This window comes from Xyrauchen texanus, chromosome 41, assembly GCF_025860055.1.
Source record: "Xyrauchen texanus isolate HMW12.3.18 chromosome 41, RBS_HiC_50CHRs, whole genome shotgun sequence".
Taxonomy (NCBI): domain Eukaryota; kingdom Metazoa; phylum Chordata; class Actinopteri; order Cypriniformes; family Catostomidae; genus Xyrauchen; species Xyrauchen texanus.
The window spans coordinates 15,143,059-15,165,832 of NC_068316.1; the positions used below are offsets into that span (position 1 = coordinate 15,143,059).

Sequence of the window (22,774 nt, forward strand, 5' to 3'; positions counted from 1 at the left end):
CTTCTATTTAGCGTAAGAACACGTTCGGTGTGAACGCCCCCTAAAGAATGTTTGTTGTTTTGCAACATTTGGAACGTTGTAACCTAGTTAAAATCACAATCATCTCACTATTAGAGCGTCAAACTAATCGTGTCAGCATAGAGATGGCTTGCTGAAATGTTAAAGGGATAGTTCGCCCAAAAATTATAATTATTTCATCATTTACTCATCCTCGTGCCATCTCAGATGTGGATGACTTTCTTCAACAGAACACAAACGAAGATTTTTAGAAGAATATTTCAGCTCTGTTGGTCCTTTGTATGTGATTGGAGCTTCAAAAGAAGAATAAAAGTAATCAATACACTCCAGTAGTTAAATCCATATTTTCAAATTAGATATGATAGGTGTGAGTGAGAAACAGATATACATTTCATTCCTTTACTATAAAATCTCCACTTTCACTTCTGAAAGTCACATGTGGCACCTATTCAGTTTCACTTTTGAATGTTAAAGTGAAAGTGGAGATTTATAGTAATACAAGACTTAAATATTGATCTGTTTCTTACCCACACCTATCATATCGCTTTTGAAAATATATTAGCCACTGGAGTGTAATGGATTACTTTTATTTTGATTTTCGGACCTTTAGATTTCAGGCCATCATTCACTTGAATTGAGAGAACCAACCGATCTGAGATATTCTTCAAAAAATGGGGTGAATAAATGAGTGAATTGTATTTTTTGGGTGAACTATCCCTTTAAGGCTTACATATAGAAAATTGCAATTGAAAAATAAATGCAAATAGTAATTTTATTTAGAGGTTTAAAAGTCATACAATATAGAGCTCCAGAAAAAGATAAAATTTTTCAAAGACAGGTGGGAAAAAAAACATGCTTTTACTACATTGGAGAGGGCATGTCTCCCCTGGCAAACACAGAGTCTGGGATTTTCCTGGGATCTGATTCTTTAAGTCCTATAAAATAAACTCGTTGAAGTGACCTGCAACTCCCCCACATTGTGCATGGGAAAAAGCTGGTAGTCAGTGAACATCACTGAAATGTAACTTGTTAATTGTGGGAGGATGTTTATTTTTGCTGCACAATTGTTACTGTAAGTGAGAAGCAAGGATTCAAATTTATAGACACTCAGGCAGACAATGAAAAATCAAACTTTCACATCAAAAATGGCTAAACTCTAACTTGAGTACTGGTGGACTAAAAATTATTTGAGAAATACATCCACCATAAAAAAACACAACCATCAAGGCCCATAAAAGCCATTCCCGTTTACTATCTGAAGCCTTTACATCTCACCAGCAGCATTATTGCAAACCCCAGAAAAGGCCCAGACTCAATCCACTGATCAAAATAAAAAAAAAAAGTTTAGATTTTAAATAATGGGCAGAAAAACAAATGCATTCACAAACGAGTGGAGTTTATCCCCCTAGACCTCCCCATACTAAAACAGTTTTACCAATCTCGTTTGAGGGGGCTCTACGCTCCTTTTCCTCACTAGCTTAGCCTCAAAATAGACTGAGGTGGCTGACATCACAAGGATACATTGCATCACATGCAACACTCCAGCATTGCATATTGCCTTTATGGTGAAACAAGAAGTCTCAGCCACCAGTAGATTCCCTTGCCATGTGTCCGAGTGCTCGGGTGGAGGTATGCTCGAGTTCTGAGGACTCCATGTGTCCCTAAGACAATTCAAACAATCACTCCAAGGTTGCCAGCTGGGGAATCTTGAGTCAGGAACAGTCATATTTAGAAAGATTTTAGTTCTACTGTTTTGTCCAAGTAAGTTATGTCCCCTTACCTTTATCAAATCTAAAACAAATGCAAACAGTATGCGTTTGCAAACATAACCTTCAACATGTGAGGTCAATAAGAAGTCAGCAGCTTTTGGAGCACTTATGGATTCTGCTTGAAAACCTCAATTTATTGTCAACTCTCTATATTAAGAAATAATAATAAAAATAATAATAAAAAGAACACAAATTTTGGGGGACTAAAGTTTTTGCACAAAAAATGTAGCAAATATTTCTTTGACTTTTTCTGTCTAAAATGTCCTCTGAAGAAAGTGGTGAGTGTGTCAACCTTGGGGCATCAGTTACAGTTCCATTTGAGGGAATAGACCAATCTGTGTCATGCTTCAACCTCTAGTCGGCTTTCTGGATCTCTCCTGCTGGGGGCGCACATGGGCTGCGCAGGCTTTTCTGAAGAACGTGGGCATCTGCTGGCTCTATCCTCTTGTAATAGTTCTTTTTTGTCTCAATGATCTCAAAGCCAAATTTCTGGTAGAAGTCGATTGCAGACTCATTACTGATCTGCACGTGACTGTGGAAAGAATAACAGAAGAACATGTAATTTTAGCATGTAGAAGATTCCTTGCATTTTATCAACATCGCTACCAAACAATTAACAGGACACCACACTGTCTTCATACTTACAGGTAAATGTTGTCAAAAGTGCCATCCTTCTCACAAATGTTTAAAACATGGTTCAGCATTTTGGTTCCTTAAAGCAAACATGACTAAAATAATTATAAGCATCTTAAAAACGTAACCACTGCTTTAGTAGCTTATTTGAGAACATATTATAAAACCTTCATCAAAATGTCAGGCATCCTTCAAAGACAATCTAATTATGCAATCCCAAGAGAATCTGACCTAAGATAACTACATTTCTTCAATTTGAATAAGATCAGCACACACATGTATCTAAATGGACGAGGATATTCTAAAATCGTACCTATGCCGAGTCTGCGGTAAGGTGCTAGGCAGCCCAGTGTCATGATGTAGAGTCGCTTCTGGTTTTGAGAGTGATCCACTCTACAACACACGGCACCAACAGCAATGTCGTTGAAGTATGCTGTAAAAGGTTTCACCAAAAGTAAGCAGGAATCTATTCAATTACAAAAAACTGGACTGGTTCTTTTAAAACTGACACAGTTAATCTTTTGACCACTATCGAATTATCATTAGGTATAGTGAAAGAAGTTTACTTTCTTACCTAGCTTGGCGAGCTCTCCAACCTCCAGAACATCTTTGTAGAACTTGTCATTGTAGCTGACAGGGAAGATCACTTGGTTGAGACGCTTCAATTGTTTAATGTTGTGGGGAGTAACATCCCCCAACTCGATCCGGCTACTAGAACAAAAGCAGAATGGTCAACTAGCCGTGCACAGATCAACAAACTTCTTTTGTATGTCAGGACCAAATACAGTCTATAAAAAAAGGGTCACTATCACACTTTTTAAGATTCTTCATATGGGTAATATCCAAACAGTGCACCCACACAAAGTCCCAAATACCATAAAATCACCATCCATTTCACTTAAAAGCGTTAACAAGCAGTGGTACCCTTTGATACCAATTGACTCTTGCTGCAGAACGACTGAGGTATTTATAGGGAGAGCAGCATACTGAAGCACCAACACAACAGCTGCTGGTCATGTGTTCACCGCTGCCACTCACTCAACTAGTGGCAGGATGAGTTTACAGTAGAAAAACAGACACTAAATATGGTTTACTAAGGATGTCTGTGTACTTGTGTGTTCTTATCGCACACTCATCGTTCCTAAAACAATAAAAACCATGTGATCCCTTCCTAAGAATTTAATTAAAATGCTTTGTTAATTAATTGATCAATAATTGATACTAGAAGCTTTAGCAACATCCACATTAATCTGGATAAATTCACCGTCTACACTTAAACATCTGAAAATGCTTAAATCCCCTTACAGCCGCTGGACAGCAATTACAAGTAAACTTCCCATTGCCTTTGAAGGAATGCAATGTGAAGGTTGTACAAAGTTTAACTTAATCTTTAACAACACTGGCAAAGTGGATAACAGGCACAACAATCCCACTACAACATGGGCCGCCATCTTGATTGTTTTGGGTTGAATGGATCACATGACTGCGTCACATGACAACAAATACTTTATCGAATTTAGAATATCAACGTTTTACCTGTCCACACTACAACGCATAGGCAGCGTTTTAAAATGCATACACTTGGGAGAGTGTTTTTGAAAAGCTAAGTTTTCGCTGGACAAAAATGGCGTCTCGGTGTGCAAGGAAGGCAAATAGGTAGCAAAAATTTATGTGTTTTCAAATGAAAAAATTTGAAGTCGACCGATATAACGGTTTTGTCGATTAATCGGCATGATAACAGATTTCTGAAACTATTGGTTATTAGCAAAACTCCACAACCATAGTTTTTCCCCATTGTGTCCAGTGCTAGAGTGGCTGGGAAAGGTCCGCTGTCGTTATACAGTATGAGAGTGGCCTCTAGTGGCGAGATAAAAACTATCACTTCACTGATGCCTTGTGGTGTTTGTTTTGACATGTAAGACTACACTCTGCATGGAACGAACACTTCAGATGTGGATTTAAAACATCAACAATGAAAAGTCATATCATTACATTAATTAATTTGTTGACTAGATGCTGCATTATTAGAGAACAGCAGTATGTTTGCTGACAAGGCTGAGAACACTAACATTAAAGCAAACCTCAAGCGGTTAGAACAATGTAACAAAAAACATGCAAGTCCTACCAAAATGTTTTGATTGTTACCATCTATTTGCATTAGTTTATATCCAGTTGGTCACGTTTATGCATTTGTTAGCCAGCTAAGTTGCATTTTTAAAACTAGTGACATGAGAAAGCAAATTAATATCTTCATGCAGCAGAGAGAAACGTACAAACTAATCAGAAACGCATCTGATTTCAATTAAAATTTTTTATCCTCACTGTAATACGATGACTTCAGATCGATCACATACTTGCGCTAAAAAAAGGCTAGACACAGCACAAGTTTAACAGAAAGCAGGTGTCTAAATATGGTTTTAAAGTTCTTGTTAATTAGACACAGAATCTAAAAAAAAGCACTCCTGCATGAGACGCTGAATAAACAAAGCAAAGGGAAACAAAGACGTTTGTCTAGCACGCGTTTTCATAGAAAAACAAATGGATAGTTGCAAAAGTGGCAACTTATAAGTGGTGCCAGTGGTGGCTCAGTGGTTGAGGCTCAGAGTTACTGACCAGAAGGTTGGGGGTTCAAGCCCCACTACCACCAATATGCCACTGTTGGGCCCTTGAGCAAGGCCCTTAACCCTATCTGCTCCAGCAGATGCTCTTTTGAAATGCTCTTTTGTTTTTTAACAGCCAGGATAGGAATGATCTATACAATTATATAACGGTGCTCAATGGTTTATGTATTTATTGCAACCTCTTATGAACCAAGGAAACAATGACAATTTAAAAATCAGCTGACTTTAAAATTTGAATGTTAGTTCAAATATATATAAATATGTATTTCATTTAAAAAGTACAATACATTTTCATGGTTCAGTCAGTACTGTTAATTTTTTTTTTTTTTACAAATTTCAGCACTATTTTACTTTGAGTGAGTGTTATTTTTTCATTCAGTATCAATTTTAGTTAGTTATCGATATCGTTCAAATACACTAACAGTCGACCTCTAGAAAATAGATTAGTGTGGATGTGGACTTTAAAGGAATATTCCAGGTTCAATACAAGTTAAGCTCAATTGACAGCATTTGTGTCATAATGTAGATTGCCACAAAAAAATTTAGACATCTCTCATTTTCTTAAAAAAAAAAAAAAAATATATATATATATATATATAATAATTTCTGGGTTACAGTGAGGCACTGGAAACATTAAAATACTCACCGTTTCAAAAATATAGCCACAAGATGTAAACAATATGCATGCTTTTACATTTTAGTGTGATAATATCAATTACTAAACTTTTCTGTGTAAATGTATAATACATTTCAAAACGTCATTGCCATTTTGACGTAACACCTTAAAAATTAAATAAAAAAAAGTTTAAAAAAATTAAATGATGATTTAAAAAACTTTACAGCTATAATAATACACAAGTTGTAACAGAAGAATTAATGTAAGAGCTTTTATAAAATTATAAGCTTCGCATATCTGCCTGTAAACCCAATTCACTTCCACTGAAAGTGCCTCACTGTGACCTTTTTGATTCTTTTAAAGAAACAAGTCAAAATAATTTTTTGGTGATGATCAAAATTATACCACAAATGCTGTCAACTGAGCTTAACTTGTATTGAACAGGGAATATTTCTTTAAAAGTATTTTTTTTTTATGTCATCTTGCTCTTAAATGGATACCAAGGGGCATGGATGCAGCATCAAGCACAACAGTTTTTAATTACTGAAGCCATTGTAGAAATTAATTCATTTAAATTGAATCCTTGAGAGAATGTATCCAATAGAAGGGCATTTACTGAGAATAAGTGAGTTGTATTGGACAGAAGTTGTCATGTAATCCTAACATGACAGCCTCCATGAGGGGACCCTCATCATGTAGATTAAAACAGCTTTTATTAGGCTACTGATATGACCAGAGCCTTCATTTCATGAGAGTTCATACATTTCAAAAGTTCTATTCATTTCTTAATAAGTAAAACTTTTTTTTAATGAGGACAAAAATTACTGACTTCACTTTTAAACGGAGATTTACCAAGAAAATAGACAGTCCGTTGAAATACTAAAAAAAACAAGCCTACCTGACATGATAACCGACTGTTAACGGAAATTACGTTCATTAAAAACGTTTTTTTTTTTTTTTATGGAAGGCATTTGCCAGGAACCTCACAAAGATTTTTTTTTTTTTTACTTTGTCACGTGGATGAAGTGTCATCACTTCTGTAGTCATCAAACGCAACATGGTATACCATTTAAGAAAAAAAAAAAAAAAAAAACATGGTATACCATTTATATTCCATCTGCCCAAATTAAAAATGACCAGCTACGAAACCCACCAAGTGTAAACTCGTGGTGTCGTTTTCGATGAGGATATGCTAGTCAACTGAACTTATTCCATCACTTAGGTCACACCTATCTATTTCTACGTGAGAATATGCACATACATGACAAAGCAACGACGCATGAACACGCTTTAATGCCTTAAACTAACGGCCTCATGATCCGTGTGAGCTGGGGTATATAAGCGTGACTGGCTAACCAAGATAGCAACTTGAAGACTGACTCAACATTTTCGGATTTAGATTCGACACACGATCCAGCTTGGCACACACCTAACTCGTGACATTTGTACTGGAATTGGGTTTAATCTACCGTTAAGTCATCTGTGCGTTTTTATAAGGCGGATTTCTGGCAACACACGAGAAATGGCAAAGCGAGAACTAAGGCTGGATGTGAAAACGGAGGCGCAATTTTGTCGCCTCCACATCTAGCGCGAAAACAGCTAGCAGCTAATCTTTAGACCAACTCCACCGCCCCCCTGCTGGAAAAAAGAGAGAATAGGGGGAAAACTTTACTTGCGATGTAAAGACCATTCTCGGTGCGTTTACTCACCCTTTCATGTTGAAGAAAAGGCGTTTGTTGTGAAGGGCAAGTTGGCGATATTTGACAGTCTAAGGGGGAATTTAGGTAGAGTTTGGGATGCAATCCCCTCCACATGTATGTTGCTAGCACACTAGCTAAGCAGTCCGCATATGCCTCTGTGCTATGGCCGAAGGTTGCCAGGTCTTCTTGATTAAATCCCCCAATCCGTTTTAGTGAAGACGAGAACCTAAATGTAATATAGAAATGTTCTTTTGAAATATAATTTGTTTAAGATTATAATTCATGTATCTTAGGTAAATATTTATACACATTAAACATTTGGAAATGCACGTACGATCGCAATGAAATAAACAGTAGTGTTTATCAAATGTGAGGATCTGGCAACACGGGTTCAGGGAGGCTGCTGTCAACCTTCACCACTGACAACAAGAAACAGGAAACAGAAAAAAGGGAAATGACGTTATGGAAATATGTGCATTGAGAATACAAGTCCCTGTCAAGATTAGTCTATGCTGCCACTTCACTCGATGTTTCTAAAGAGATGTGTAAAGCTATTGATACTGCTTTATTTAATTTTCTTTGGAGAAACAAAACACATTATATTAGGAAATATACAATAATGAATACTTATGAATCAGGTGGGTTGAACTTCCTTGATTTCTGTACTCTAAATAATATTTTTTTTAAATGAATTGGATTAGACATTTCATTCTAAATCCAAATTCTCTTTGGAATTTTATACCCAATTTTGTTTTCTACAAATAGGTGGTCTTGAGTTTCTCTTGATTTGCAATTACAAAATTGCCAAAATCCCTCTGAATTTATCTTGCTTTCATAAACAAATGTTGCTGGCTTGGTCTCTGTTATATAAGCATAACTTTTCACCCCATAGATATTTAATTTGGAACAATTACAATATATTATTTAAAAATAAATCTGTATTTTTTTGAAAGATGGTTTTCAGAAGACATAACACAATTATTATTCAATATGATTCAATTATTAAATCAAGAAGGCATGTAGCTCACTTATTCTGAGTTTCTAGATGTCCATAAAATCCCAGTGACACCAAGGGAGTTTTCTATTGTCATGGATGCGATTCCCACAGGGGTCTTTGCACTATTCAGAGCTAATACTAAAAACAGTATTGCGCCCCCTCCTGCTTATGATTTATTTGATACGTCAATGGGAAACTTTGTTTTGCCCCTGGAGTTTTAAATATTAATAAAACGATTTGTTCCTTAATTCAAAAAGACATTGTCACTATGCCAAACTGTACTGTTTATTGGAATAGACTGGTGGAAGGTTTATTATGGAAGGCAATCTGGGCTTTACCAAACAAATATTTATTAGTAAATAAAGTTAAGGAAATAACTTTCAAAATCTTACACCGATACTACCCGGTTAATATTTTTCTTGTTAAAATTAAAAAGGATGTTGATTTGAACTGTTCTTTTTGCAATACATTGGCTGAGACCTTGTTTTATTTATTTTGGCATTGTGCTCATGTAAGGACATTTTGGAAAGATTTGGCTAGATTTATAATTGATAACCTTGACCCCACTTTTTAATTAGGTTTAGAAAACATTATATTTGGTTTACTAATATCCTGTGTCTGTGTGCAACCTGATCAGACACCTTTTAAACTCTGTACAAATGCATTTGCATAGGATTATGAAATGTTATTATTATCTTATAATGTCAAATTTGTTCAATATTTTGTCATTGTATTCAAGAATAAGAAGTAAAACAAAACAAAAAAAATAACCTAAAAAGAAATAAAATAAAATGATTTAACTTAAATAATAATGCTGCGCTCCATTTGTCTCGGACCAAAAAGTAACCCTTTAATACATACCCCAGGTCTTTAGTGACACGGGACCTCATTCCACCCCCCATTTTTCTTTTTTTGGGAGAAATGCATAATGAGAAAATGTTCTCTTTAGTATTCCTCAAACTTTCTCTTTTGAGTTGTGTAAAAAGAAAGAAAAAAAAAGGGCAAAATTGCAAGTATTATGTTTTTTTTTTTATGTATAGGGTCATTAAAGACCCTAGTTATACAATAGTGTTTTTATTTTCATGCTTTATAAAACATATTTTTGGATAATTTCATGTCCATATAAGTTTACTATCACAGGATTTATATCTCTTTGTTTATCGCAAGACAAATGAGTACTATATTCATACAAATGACTACTATATCATGTTGATTTTATGCACAATGATGGTAAATTATCAGTATCCCATATGCATGAACACATATATAATATACATGATATTTCTTACTCAAGGTGGCGCTGATGTCTCAGTGATTCAATTGATTTACATTTGACATTGCTATTTGATGAAGAAACAACGCGAAAGTAAACTAAAGCAAGTGTAACACATAAACAGTATGAAATAACTATTGTCATTTGGGTATACTACTGAAATTATGTAAATTGTATATCTTTTTAGACTCAAACATATGTGTATCTTATGTGTATCTTATGTGTAACTTATGTGTTATGTGTAGCTCCATATGTGTTTGGCAGCCAGTTACATCGCATGCTATTTCATTGTGGAAGTAATGAATCCTTTTCTATATTTGTTGCATCATCTCTTTGATAGATGAAAATTAAAAAAAATACATCAGAATATATTCTATTAAATCATTTTCAAAATGTCTTGAAAATGTTTTGAAAATTTGACACTATTTTGTATATCCATTTGAGATAGATATAAGTGCTTAAGACCTGAGTTTGTAATAATGTTTGGTGAAACACCCATGCATTTAAGGGTTAAACACAACCAAATATGCAGTGCAACAGAACATAATATGCAATATCAAATATAGTTCAAACAATAAAGCACAATAATATACACAACATACAATACAATTTTTTTTTAATTTTTAATTTTTTTTTTAAAGCCTACTAAACTATGCGTACCACGTATAATTAGTTGTTATGTTCATGTTATGTTTTGTTATAGTGTCATCTCATCTCAAAATAATTCAGAAAAGAGCTGGAAAACACTCCTCGTGCACTGTAGGGGGCGATATGGAGTTTTCTGCGCACTCTGTTCAGTTTGCAGAGAGAGAGCGAGCTCTTGATGAAGTCAGCTGACTATACTCTTTGCTCACATCTCATCTCACCAAAAGGATCTGGACACAGGACCATCTCGACTCATTTTTCGAGGTATTTTCACATGTTTAAGATGATAATCATACCGGTTTTGCATGCTTGCAACGTTTTACTAGCTACGTATCTGTTAGGTTCGTCAAACAAAACAATTTTTTACAAATATTATCAGAGAAGAATAGTCCAGATTACTCCCAGGTCACCGGTTCCAGTTGATTGATCAATCAATAATAATATAATGTGAAACTTAGCTTCTGTTACTGTAATATACACTGTGCCCTTGTGGCCGAATCATTGTCCTCTGCGTCTGCATGGAGCTCATCTTGTCTCGTTGCATGTTTTGATTTCTCCATGTAGTTCCTGGAATGAGCCACTTGGATGCTTTTAATTTCCCCAATGCAGCTTTTATTGAATTAAAATATTAAAGAGATGTCTCAGTTAAGACCATGGCATGGACATGAAATTATTGGAATTGTTTGTAAAGAGGACAAATGATTAAACATTGTTATTTCAATAAAGGAGGAATAAAAGAATAGTATTTCATTATATCATTTATATAATTATTTTTAAGTAATCCTCCGTACGTGTTGTCGTCTCATCACGGGTTTCAAAAAGCGAGATATTATAGAGCAGTGAGAAACAAAAACTGTCAAATTCTATCATGATCACATGATCATGCAGTATCGCCTTCATGCAATATACAACCGCTTAAAGCAGTAAAATATATTTAAATACCTTCACCGTTTTGTTCCTTATAATTTCCCCCTATATCATCTACATGTTAACATTTGGCCCCTGCGATATACTGTATCTTCACACTGTATAGCTGTACTTTGAACGCGCATGATCAGGATACATAAAAATGGTTGAGACAGCCGCTGTCCAGTGTTTTTCAATTAACAACTGAATGTTAGAACTGCGCACCACACTCTAGAGGGCTTTTTGCATACATCCATGAAGAATTAGCCTACTTTACATGTATGGACAGTAGGCCCTTCTTGATTTTTCTATACATATGGAGAAATGTCTATTTACCAGTCCTCCATTTCCTATCTCATGCAATATTTTTTTTAATTATATGTGCTGTGAATCCTTTAGAAGACATATTTGATACCAAATGGTCCCTAGAAAAGTCAGATAAGCATCATGTAAACTCACAAAAACCTGGAAGTTAGACTGGTTCGTTTTGAGGCTTCAAATATTAGGGGACATAAATTGGATCATTTTGTGAGTTATTGTGCCATTATGGAACACAGAAGTATTTACTGAATTTGTCAGTGTCATGGGGGTGTTTAGTTGGCTGGACCTTAACTAAACAAGTTTTTTTTTTTTTTGGGAGATTCACAGGTTGTCATAAACTGCCACTACAATATCCATTATTAATAAGATGTGAACAGGAGTTTTCCAGATTGCTCAACTGTCTGTTTTCCACACTTCCTTACGTGGTTTCTGTTTTACAGTCAGTGTCATGTGCCGTGGTCATGTGGCAATTTTCTGTGATTGTCCCACAAATATGTTTGTGTGTGTGTGTGTGTGTGTTTACTCACTATTTTCCTGTTTCTGAATGAAATAAAAAATGCACAAAAATGTTCTTACCCCAGCCATTTTGGCATTAAATGCCATCCAAGTGTGGTAACTGATCAGACCAGTTTTATTTGTGAATCAATTTCACACACACAGGAAAAAAAAATTGTCTCAAAAGTGGTCACAAAAGCAAAAGCGCATTCAAGTGTATATTTGAAGCTGAGTACAACAGCAATTTGCAAAACTACAACTAACTTTACCGCACTAATACAATAGTTTTGGCAATTGTGTGTGTATTATCGCTCCATCTTCAGTGACCACCTTTACATGCACTTAAGGAAACGGTTTATTCCAGGATTTTTGCAGAAATTGCTGTTCTGAAACATCATGTAAACAAGAAAAATTTTCTTAGGCCATTTAAGGGATTAAAAGAAGGTGGTTTAAGGTACCTAGGTTTCTCCCGGAGAACGCGGCTTAATGTGGTCTTGTAAATGCTTAAACGGCATTCTAACAAGTTTTTGAGGAGTGTGCATGTGCGTGAAACAGACCAGATAACTAACGTCCTAGGATTTAGCCCAACAACAAGTCAACACAGTGGAAAGTATTCAGAATTTCTGGGAGAACAGTGGAAAAAGCACATATACTATAAACTGTTACACTTTATACACACCCATGTAGAATATTGACTGTCCCTCATATTGGCATGTGCTTGTTAGATTGGGGGAATCCCGGAGTTTTATGTAAGACAGAAACACCACTATTCCAGCACAATTCCAATGCAGGTACCGGTAGAATGTTAGGATACAAACACAGCAACAACTCTGGAATATATTGAAATAAAGCAAATCAACAGAGAATAAAATAGCTAAGTCTTCCTCGGATTCCATGTTTGATATTTACACAAGCATTGTGGGGAAATCAGGGCTGGACTGGTAATCTGGCATACCGGGCATTTTCCTGGTGGGCCGACGCACTTTGGGGCCGATCAGGGGCGGACTGGCCATCGTGAGAACCGAGTGGGCCAGTGGGTCGGCCGCGAAACGTGCCAAATGAGCCGAGATAAGCAAAAATGAGCCGCCGCGTTATGCAGAACGGACCACAAAACTGCTAAAAAAACGCTAACTGCTAATTGACCGAGCCGCGTGTGTACAGTCGGGAGTAAAGAGTACGCCGCTTATACAGTGCATGTAAAAAGAACGCTGCTTCTTCGCAATGAGATGCTTTCTGGTGTCCATGTAAACATAGGCAGTGTAGTTCTAGCCAACTGGCTGATGGGTCATATCAGGTCTGTGTATGCAATTACACATCTCGGCATGATATTCAGAATCGTTTTATTATCGGCATCAGCCTTTCTTGAAGGCGCTGAAAATCGCCTGCTTGCAAGTGAGACTTGTAAACGACCAGTCATGGTTCATTTTGTTATTTTGTTCATCAAGTTACTACAATAATAGACCGGTGTGCAACACAGTGTCATTTAAACGGTCCACATATCTGAGCCGTGGCATACGAATTTGAGCTCATAATGTTAAAGTGCTCGTCTGTTTCATTCTCCCTCTCTCTCCTCAACAGTTCCCTGTAACTTTTAAGTGTCTTGTCTAATGATAAAAAGGCAAATATCAATAAAAACTAATATCATATACCATCTGAAAATATGCAGATATCTTGTTTAAACTTATGTAATAAACCAACCTCACACAACTTCAGCAGATCCAGCATCCTGTGGAGAGCTCATTTATTTACCTCTAAAGCACATATTCTATCAGCCTCTCCTCAGCAGTTCCCTGTTACTTTTCTAATGATAAAAGGCAAATATTAATACAACTTCTATTATATACTGTCTGCAAATATGCAGATATCTCATTTAAAAAGATGTAATTCACGAACCACATGAAAATCCAGCGTTTTATTTTCCTCTGAAGCGTGTATTCCATCAGTCAGAATCAAAAACTTTAGGATCAGGATCAAAAGTTCCTCAGATTCACAAATCATGATTGTCATTCCAACTGCTATCTACCATTTACCATACAATATTATTTTGTTAGATTGTTTTTTTACAAAGTTACATTTTAGTGTGAAATTTAGTAAATCTGGTGCTAAATAATGGTTCATAGATTTTTTTTAGCAATTTTATATTAGTTATTTACTATATTAAATTGTGATATATATCAGCATTGTATCTGCCTATCGGCCACCCTGCTCTCTGGATATCAGCATTGGGCATTAAAAAACCTGTATCTGTCGATCACTACACTTAATCCATTAAAAAGTAACTGTAATTAGATTGCATTTTTTAATACTTGTAATCCAATTACATGTGCTTTATTTTTGTAATCTGATTATGTAATCCATATTACATGTAATCTGTCCAGCACTGATGAATTTTATGTAACGTAGAAAGTTGGTGAATGTGGTGCGGTGTGAGCAGATTCTATAGGGGCCTGCTCATTATTAACTAATTGATAAGTCCAGACATGTAAGCAGTAATGCAGTAACTTCTGTTATGAGACTGATAATTTGAGGGTGGGTGATTCATTGGTTTCCATAATTTATCCAAAAATGTTTTTTTTTCTGTTTTGAACTAATTTGTGTCAGACACTTTGAAAATGGACTTCTCCAAGCTGCCCAAGATCCGAGATGAGGAACGAGAGGGAGAATTTGGATACGTGCATGGCGTGTCTGGACCTGGTAAGTAGGAACCAAAATGTCTTGCAGTTTTTCATTTGGCTTAATTTTATGGGTTATTGTATAGCCACAGGAAACCAGTTTTTTTAAATATTTTTATTGGCTGTCCCCAAACCAGTGTGAAGATTAATTTATGTTTGCTGACTCACTAATTACGTCTTGTAGTGGTGACGGCATCTAGTATGGCAGGAGCTGCCATGTACGAGCTGGTGCGAGTTGGCCACAGTGAACTTGTGGGAGAGATCATCAGACTGGAGGGTGATATGGCCACCATTCAGGTGTATGAAGAGACATGTATCCTTTAAACACTTCAAACACTTATGAAGCAGAATATCCATACACATGTGCACTCATTTAAAATTCCCTTATTCATTTTAATAGAGTTTGCCCCGCCATTAAAAAAGTTTTTTTTTTTTTTTTTTAAATGGTTGTCCCTATTAAGTGTTTTGATTGCATATCGATTGCATGTAATTATGTAAAAACCACATGCACTTAAAATCTAAACTGTTGACTATATCAATCAGTTCTTACCATGGTACATTTAATTTAGCTGAAATGAACACAGTGTGTATAAATCTGTTAATTAGTATTATAGTTTTCCTGAGCTATCATCAGCTGGTGTGTCCGTTGGTGACCCTGTCCTGCGTACAGGGAAGCCCCTCTCTGTGGAGTTAGGACCAGGAATCATGGGCTCCATCTTTGATGGTATTCAGCGTCCTCTCAAAGACATTAATGACCTCACCAAAAGTATCTACATTCCCAGAGGAGTCAACATTGGTGCCCTTAACCGTGATCTGAAATGGGACTTCTCTCCATCTAAGAGCTTACGTGTAAGTGAAATACTTTTTTCAAATTAAGGTTATGAATTATTGACGTTTCACAAGTTCACGCAAAAGGGAAATTATGATATAACCCATTTAACAGTATACTAATAATACAGGCACCTGGTTATTAAATTACTGATGAATTCAAACTCTTGTCTCTTTGTCCATAACAGGTTGGCAGTCACATTACTGGAGGTGATATCTATGGTATGGTGTTTGAAAACTCTCTCATAAAGCACAAAATAATGTTGCCTCCAAGAAGCCGGGGAACTGTCACTTACGTGGCGCCACCTGGCAACTACGATGTCTCGGTAAGCCAAGTAACAGGTTGCATTTTTGGAAGAATAGTAATTGTTACTACTATGAAACTGAAGTCAGTGTGTTTGTTAGGATGTGGTGTTGGAGTTGGAATTTGAGGGCCTGAAGGAAAAGTTCACCATGGTGCAGGTGTGGCCAGTGCGTCAGATCCGGCCCGTCACTGAGAAACTTCCTGCCAATCACCCTCTGCTGACTGGTCAGAGAGTACTGGATGCCCTCTTTCCGTGAGTCACAATATTGCTGTGTTCATAATCACATGCTAACATACTGCATTCTGTATATAAGTGCAATACTGCAAGAGTTGTACATTATGACAAACACAGCTTGTTTTATTATTTATGTGCTTTTATATGAATTTGAACAGATCATTCAGATTGTATCTCTTTATTTATTAACAGGTGTGTGCAGGGAGGAACAACTGCCATCCCCGGTGCTTTCGGTTGTGGTAAAACTGTGATCTCTCAGTCCCTGTCTAAATACTCTAACAGTGATGTCATCGTCTATGTGGGCTGTGGAGAACGTGGTAACGAGATGTCAGAAGTACTCAGAGATTTTCCTGAGGTGAATAGCATCAGTTGTAATAGCCATTGACACCGCACATGAACTGTGATTGGTGCCTGGGTGATTGACAGTTCTCTTGCCCTATAGCTGACCATGGAAGTTGATGGGAAGGTGGAGAGCATAATGAAGAGAACGGCCTTGGTTGCTAATACGTCTAATATGCCTGTAGCTGCCAGAGAAGCTTCCATTTACACAGGTATGTTGGAATTGTTGAACAGTCGACCACCAAAATAAGAAAAGTATTAGTCAGCATGTGCACACTTTAACCCTTTTATTCTGTAAATGCCATTTTAGATGCTTGAAAGATATACATAAAGTAATAGTTCTCACAAAAATTTTAATTCTCGCATAATTTTCTCACCCTCATGGCATCACAGACAGTGTATGACTTTCTCTCTTCTGCTGAACACAAATGAAGGATTTTAGAAGCACATCTCTGCTGTGTAGGTCCATACAATGCAAGTAAATGGTGACCAAAATTTTGAAGCTCCAAAAAAAACCGTAAAGGCAGCACAAAAGTAATCCACACGACTCCAGTGGTTAAATCCATGTCTTCAGAAGTGATACGGTAGGTGTGGGTGAGAAACAGATCATATTTAAGTCTTGTTTTGCTATAAATTCTCCCCCCTGCCCAATAAGTGTCAATATGCACAAAGATTGTGATTCGCCAAAAACAAAAGAAGAATGTGAAAGTGGAGATTTATAGTTAAATGGTCTTAAATATTGATCTGTTTCTCACCTACATCTATCATATCGCTTCTGAAGATATCGATTTAACCACTGGAGTTTTATGTATTAATTTTATGCTGCGTTTATGGTTTTTGGACCTTCAAAGTTCTGGCCAAAATTCACTTGCATTGTATGGACCAACAAACGGAGAATTTTTTCAAAAAATCTTTGTTTGTGTTCTGCAGAAGAACTAAAGTCATACACATCTGGGATGGCATGAGGGTGAGTAAATGATGAGAGAATTTTTATTTTTGGGTGAATTATCCCTTTAAGATTGAAACATCTGGTTGATGCATGACATTTCTTAATTCTATGAAAACTGATTATAAACAAACTTTAACTTCATATCATGTTTTCAATGTCCTATATGACATTTTGTACATTTCTTATGTTTGTGTTGATATAAAACATGCTACAGTTCTGTGACTGGAGCCCATTTTTATATCTTTCTAAAATGTGTTTTTGCAGTAAAACAGAGGAAAAAACTTTAATAATATCTGCCTTCTGGGTTTGATTTGGTCAGAAGAACATATACAAATAATTTAATGGGACAATATGATGTTAAATTCATAACTATTATTATTATTTTTTGCATATTCCTCATTGGGGTCTCAAGAACCCCCCCCCAACATAAAAAAGTAAGGTCTCAACAGAACAAGAGGATTAAAACTAGTCATTATTCTGTCATCATAAATGGGTGTTTATGTACTTTCAGGAATCACGCTGTCGGAGTATTTCAGAGACATGGGTTACAATGTGAGCATGATGGCTGATTCTACCTCTCGATGGGCTGAGGCTCTGAGGGAGATTTCTGGTCGTCTGGCCGAGATGCCTGCTGGTACGTATGCTGTGACTGTCTCCAAAGAATTTATGTGTAACTGGTCCTGGTGTGTAAAGCCAATACACCTGTGTGCTTGTATCTACAGATAGCGGTTATCCTGCTTATCTTGGGGCTCGACTGGCCTCATTCTATGAGCGTGCTGGCAGAGTTAAATGTCTAGGTAACCCTGAGAGAGAAGGCAGTGTGAGCATTGTGGGCGCGTAAGTACCAGATGCAAATTCTTTGCTTGTTTGCATTTAATTTCTTGAATGAACGTTAAAATATGTAACACCCCTATTTAGGGTTGCAGCGGTATACCGGTTTCACAGTATACCACGGTTTGAAAATTGACGGTTATCATACCATGTACATTTGCTTGTCTGCGGTATTGAGGGAAAAAATTTAACCAGATTCTCACATGCGCATCTCCTTTCCTCCTTGTCTGCCTGTCAGACTCGTCAACTTGCGACACACACAAACGCAGCGGAGAAAATGTCAGAGAGAGGCGAGCCAAGGGGGTCTGACATGAGTGTGTGTGAGAGTTAAAGCAGTGTTTCTCAACTGGTCTATTCGGACTGGGTTGCGGACAGCAGGGAAAGAACAATGCCATGGTTCTCCCATTGAAGATGTTTCGGCGGCCGCCAGAGCGATAGACTATTTAAGACTGCTGAGGCAGATTTAATGATTATCTCGCAAACAGCTAAAGCAGACATGGGCAATTTACAGCCTCAATCTGGCAACCATGCACAATGCACACGAGTGCGCTATTTATATCGGTCTTTCCCCTTTGATCAAACTTAGCGATCTGTAGTGCAATATTCTGCTCTAGGAAAAGTGTTATACGGCTGCTTGTGATGTTTGGTGCTACTAATTTTGCATGTAAACCTTCTCAATGATAAAAGTAGATCTCGGCATCATTGACACACAGAGGAGTAATCATTGACATGCGAGCAAAAGCAAGCCAGAGACGAATATGTATATGTATTTATTATTTGTGCAATTTAGAAATGTTGAAGTCCCTTCGCGCCTGTATGTTAATGTAACACTTGCAGTAATTATTTATCATAGTCATGCAGTCTGTTATTCAGTTGTGTGATGAAAGTCAAACGTTGACATCAACAACAAAAATAATGTCACTTGATGCATGTCCTTGTACTGGAAAACCATGAACAAAACTATGAACATAAAAGGAAATGCGACCCAGGATACATTAAATACAGGTTACGTTTGATCTATGGCAGGTCGCCACTTGATTTCCAATGTAAAATCTGTCCTGAAGCAAAACCAGTTGAGAAACACTGAGTTAAAGGTACAGACAGGAGCAGTCATCAGTATATGTTAACTGTTAATAATCATAGGACATTTCTTTAAAAGCTCACACAGCTGATGTTATTTTTCATTTAGTAGTTCATTTAACATATAAACTAACATGCTTTAGTTATATAACATGTTATAGATACATGCTTTTTTTTTATCATGTTTATAATTCGATTTATTATTATAATTCTGTTTATTTTTTCTATTTTCTTTTCAAAAGGGAGAACTTTTTTTACACATCAATAAAATAAATGGTTTCAATTATAATAAAGTGTTAGCTCAAAAAAAAAAAAAAATAATAAATAATCCTTCTGTTTTCACTGATAATAGTAATTGTGTAATACCTTATACCGATACCTTGAAACCGTGATATTTTCTGAGATGGTTATCATACAGTGAAAATCTCATACCGTTGCAACCCTACCCCCATTATTGTTCCTCAGTAAATTTTGTTCTGTTTTAATGGCAGTGTGTCTCCCCCTGGTGGAGATTTCTCAGATCCTGTGACTTCTGCTACTCTGGGTATTGTACAAGTAAGAGAATATTTCTTTCACATTGTAATCTTCATATACAGCACCACAGACAAATATCAAAAATATATTCGTTCTCTTCCAGAAACAAAAATGTTCTATTAGTTGTGCCGTTTCTTATCTCATTTTGTCTTTTAATTCCCCATCAGGTGTTCTGGGGTCTGGATAAAAAGCTTGCTCAGAGAAAGCATTTCCCCTCAGTGAACTGGCTCATCAGTTACAGTAAGTATACACGAGCTCTGGACGAGTACTATGACAAGCACTTTCCTGAATTTGTGCCACTGCGCACCAAAGCCAAAGAGATTCTGCAGGAAGAGGAGGACTTGGCTGAGATTGTGCAGCTTGTGGGCAAGGTGAGCTTGTGTGTGCAAACATGTTTACTGTTTGTATCACTATCAGAAATTAACTTTTTAAGAAATATTTTCCCCTTGGAATTGGTTTTGAGAGACATTGTTTGAGGGCATTTTTTTCTAACCATATAAAAGCACATGTTTGTGCCTTAAAACATCAATTGAATCAATTAATAGAAATTCCAAAATTATGGCTGTAAATTATGAAATACAAATTAACATTAAAAAAGTAGCTATATAAAAGAACAATACAATATAATAATATGTAGTATATTAATTTTTTTTTTTACAGAATTTATTCTGTAGTAATATTATGGTCATTCTTCAATGGTGAAAAAATGCTTTTAATTTTTGTTTTAAGGCTTCATTGGCTGAAACAGATAAGATCACTCTGGAAGTTGCAAAATTGATCAAGGATGATTTCCTCCAGCAAAATGGATACACACCTTATGACAGGTAGTGAACACACTGCTACAGTGAAGTGAAATACACATACTCCATGCATGCAAATCTTGTGCGTATGAGCATGCATGGAGTATGCACAGAAATTTCACATATTTTCACATACAGGTGTGACATAGTTGTCATGCTCACATTGTGAATTTCCTAATTTATTTAATTTGAATTCAGCCAAGATTAACAACCACTCTAAACGCTCCATTTCAGGTTCTGTCCATTTTATAAGACTGTGGGTATCTTGTCCAACATGATTGCCTTCTATGACATGGCACGTCATGCAGTAGAGACCACTGCACATAGTGACAATAGGATCACCTGGGCCATGATCCGCGAACACATGGGAGAAATCCTCTACAAGATCAGCTCCATGAAATTTAAGGTATATGACTAGACCCAGCATGTAAACATTACTTGTGTTTCATAATAAACTAATCACACCTTATTGTAGACCTGAGACCAAGCGTGAATGCTGTGTGCAATTGCCATTTTCCTATTTGATTTGTAACTAGTAGCACCTAATAAACAAGCAAAAGAAAAAATATATACATTCTAGAGCAAATATTTTCCTAAACATCGATGTCCACATATGTGGGCAGTGGGACTAAATTGTTACATTTTAAATAAAACCAAGCTATTGAAAATCAGATATCTTTTTTCATCAAGTTGTTTATATTTCCAGGAGTGTTGGTTATTCATGTTTTTGAGAGATTACAGACATTACATCAGAAATTAGCATAATTAATTCTGATTCAAAGTAATGTCCAGCACCGTCTAATCACTGCCAACCATGTTAAAATAAAACTATACATTATAAATTCTGACTCTATGTACTGATTATCATTGTCCCATGTCTGCCAACCATGTTAAGTGGACCAAACATCACCTGCAGCCTGAAACTGAACTTTTGGTCAGATTTTAGGAGTAAATGCACTTAGCTGCATAGAGAATTATAGGATGCTCCCTTGCTCCCTATTTAGTGAATAACTTAACCTCCGGTGTGCTGTCTGTCTTCACTTGTCTCAGAACAGTTAGAAACACACCTTATTTTCATCCTAACTCCATATAAAGCATCTGAAAGCAAAATGTTTCAGCTTTTGGATGAATCTATTGATTTTGAATGTGAAAATTCACAGTAAATATATAGGAATTAATTTACTCATTGTAATGAATAGAAAAGTAGGGTGACAGGTTTCAAACAGGTTTCAATTAAAAAACTTAAATAGGTTTCTAACCAGAGGAATTAAAAGCACTTCGCAGAAATCAGCGTCATGCTGTTGTGTCGCGCGACTCTGTGCGCCAGAAGTTTAACCCATAAATGACAGTCTAGAGACTTGTGAACAGTATTCAGATGGTTTAAATTATGTATTGCGTATAGCGAAAGCAAAATACTTAATGTCTGCTGCCATTTTAGGACCCTGTGAAAGAGGGTGAGGAAAAGATCAAAGCTGAATACAACCAGCTCCATGAAGACATGCAGAATGCCTTCCGTACACTGGAGGACTAAGACTTTCTTGTCTCAGCTGTCATTCTCAGGGCAGGGCAGCTGCCACCCTCCACACAAATACAAAGACATAAACCGCTTCAATGTACTTTTTCTCTGTCTTCTTTCAGTGGACTACATTCCGCACCACTGCTTTGTTTATAGTGTTGTTGTAGATGCGCTCTAGTGTTTCCCAAAAACAAGACCTTTGTCTTAGTGTGTGTGTTTGTGTATTTGTGCAATCTGTACTTTTACATTAAACCCTCTGCTCTGCACCATCTCTTGCTTGTATTTCACCAATCATCTTCTCCATAGATATAGACGTTATCAAAGTTGATGTAATTATTGTTCTATTTTTATCTGTACAGAAGATTGAAAGAAATGACTTCAGAGATTCACTATATTTACTGCTGGTGTATTTAAAGTTTTAATGGCTGCCAACATTTTTTATGTTTACACGGTTGTTTTCATTATGACTGTTTATTGCAGTATTGTTCTGTGTATTTGTGGTGGATGATTCTGTACAATTCCTCTTTATTGCTCTCATGAAAATGTGTTTAAGCCTTGAATAAGAAAAATAAATATAAATTAATTTACTGTTATTGTGAATTCCAGTTTTTATTTGTTTCTTTGGGCCTTCTAGTTTGAATTAAATGCTTTTTGTAGTTCACTTTTAGTATGAACCACAATAAAGCTATGTT

The 22,774-nt window shown here is 36.3% G+C and overlaps 2 protein-coding genes across 5 annotated transcripts; one reads left to right on the plus strand and one right to left on the minus strand.

Moving 5' to 3' along the window:
* Positions 1 to 760: 760 nt before the first annotated feature.
* LOC127634417 (N-alpha-acetyltransferase 50) lies at positions 761 to 7,539 on the minus strand. Of its 4 annotated transcripts, none has more exons than XM_052113967.1 (5): positions 7,367 to 7,539; positions 2,995 to 3,128; positions 2,734 to 2,853; positions 2,433 to 2,499; positions 761 to 2,319 (listed from the first exon to the last, which is right to left on the minus strand). In XM_052113967.1, the coding sequence occupies exons 1-5, from the start codon at positions 7,372 to 7,374 to the stop codon at positions 2,142 to 2,144; spliced, it is 507 nt and encodes a 168-aa protein (XP_051969927.1). In that variant the 5' UTR covers positions 7,375 to 7,539; the 3' UTR covers positions 761 to 2,141. The 4 variants fall into 4 exon arrangements, with proteins under 4 accessions (XP_051969927.1, XP_051969926.1, XP_051969924.1 ...); XM_052113966.1 differs by having other exon boundaries at positions 2,995 to 3,131; positions 7,367 to 7,534; XM_052113964.1 differs by lacking the exon at positions 7,367 to 7,539 and adding an exon at positions 3,296 to 3,370 and having other exon boundaries at positions 2,995 to 3,131.
* A 2,837-nt stretch (positions 7,540 to 10,376) lies between these two features.
* Positions 10,377 to 22,669, plus strand: LOC127634409 (V-type proton ATPase catalytic subunit A-like). Its single transcript, XM_052113950.1, has 15 exons — positions 10,377 to 10,536; positions 14,596 to 14,688; positions 14,851 to 14,979; positions 15,301 to 15,515; positions 15,683 to 15,820; positions 15,900 to 16,051; positions 16,226 to 16,388; positions 16,476 to 16,584; positions 17,833 to 17,955; positions 18,044 to 18,158; positions 19,724 to 19,787; positions 19,934 to 20,137; positions 20,496 to 20,590; positions 20,801 to 20,972; positions 22,005 to 22,669. Exons 2-15 carry the CDS (start codon positions 14,607 to 14,609, stop codon positions 22,095 to 22,097), a joined length of 1,854 nt encoding a protein of 617 aa, XP_051969910.1. The 5' UTR covers positions 10,377 to 10,536; positions 14,596 to 14,606; the 3' UTR covers positions 22,098 to 22,669.
* The last annotated feature ends 105 nt before the right edge of the window (positions 22,670 to 22,774 follow it).

Bases quoted from the DNA above. Each gene is read 5' to 3' on its own strand.
- LOC127634417 (XM_052113963.1), bottom strand. The intron at 2,854-2,994 runs GTAAGAAAGTAA...AACCTTTTACAG, and splicing joins TGGAGAGCTCGCCAAGCTAG to CATACTTCAACGACATTGCT. The intron at 2,320-2,432 runs GTAAGTATGAAG...TTCTTTCCACAG, and splicing joins ACTTTTGACAACATTTACCT to TCACGTGCAGATCAGTAATG.
- LOC127634409 (XM_052113950.1), top strand. From the start codon at position 14,607: ATGGACTTCTCCAAGCTGCCCAAGATCCGAGATGAGGAACGAGAGGGA. The intron at 16,052-16,225 runs GTGAGTCACAAT...ATTTATTAACAG, and splicing joins GTACTGGATGCCCTCTTTCC to GTGTGTGCAGGGAGGAACAA. The intron at 19,788-19,933 runs GTAAGAGAATAT...ATTCCCCATCAG, and splicing joins CTACTCTGGGTATTGTACAA to GTGTTCTGGGGTCTGGATAA.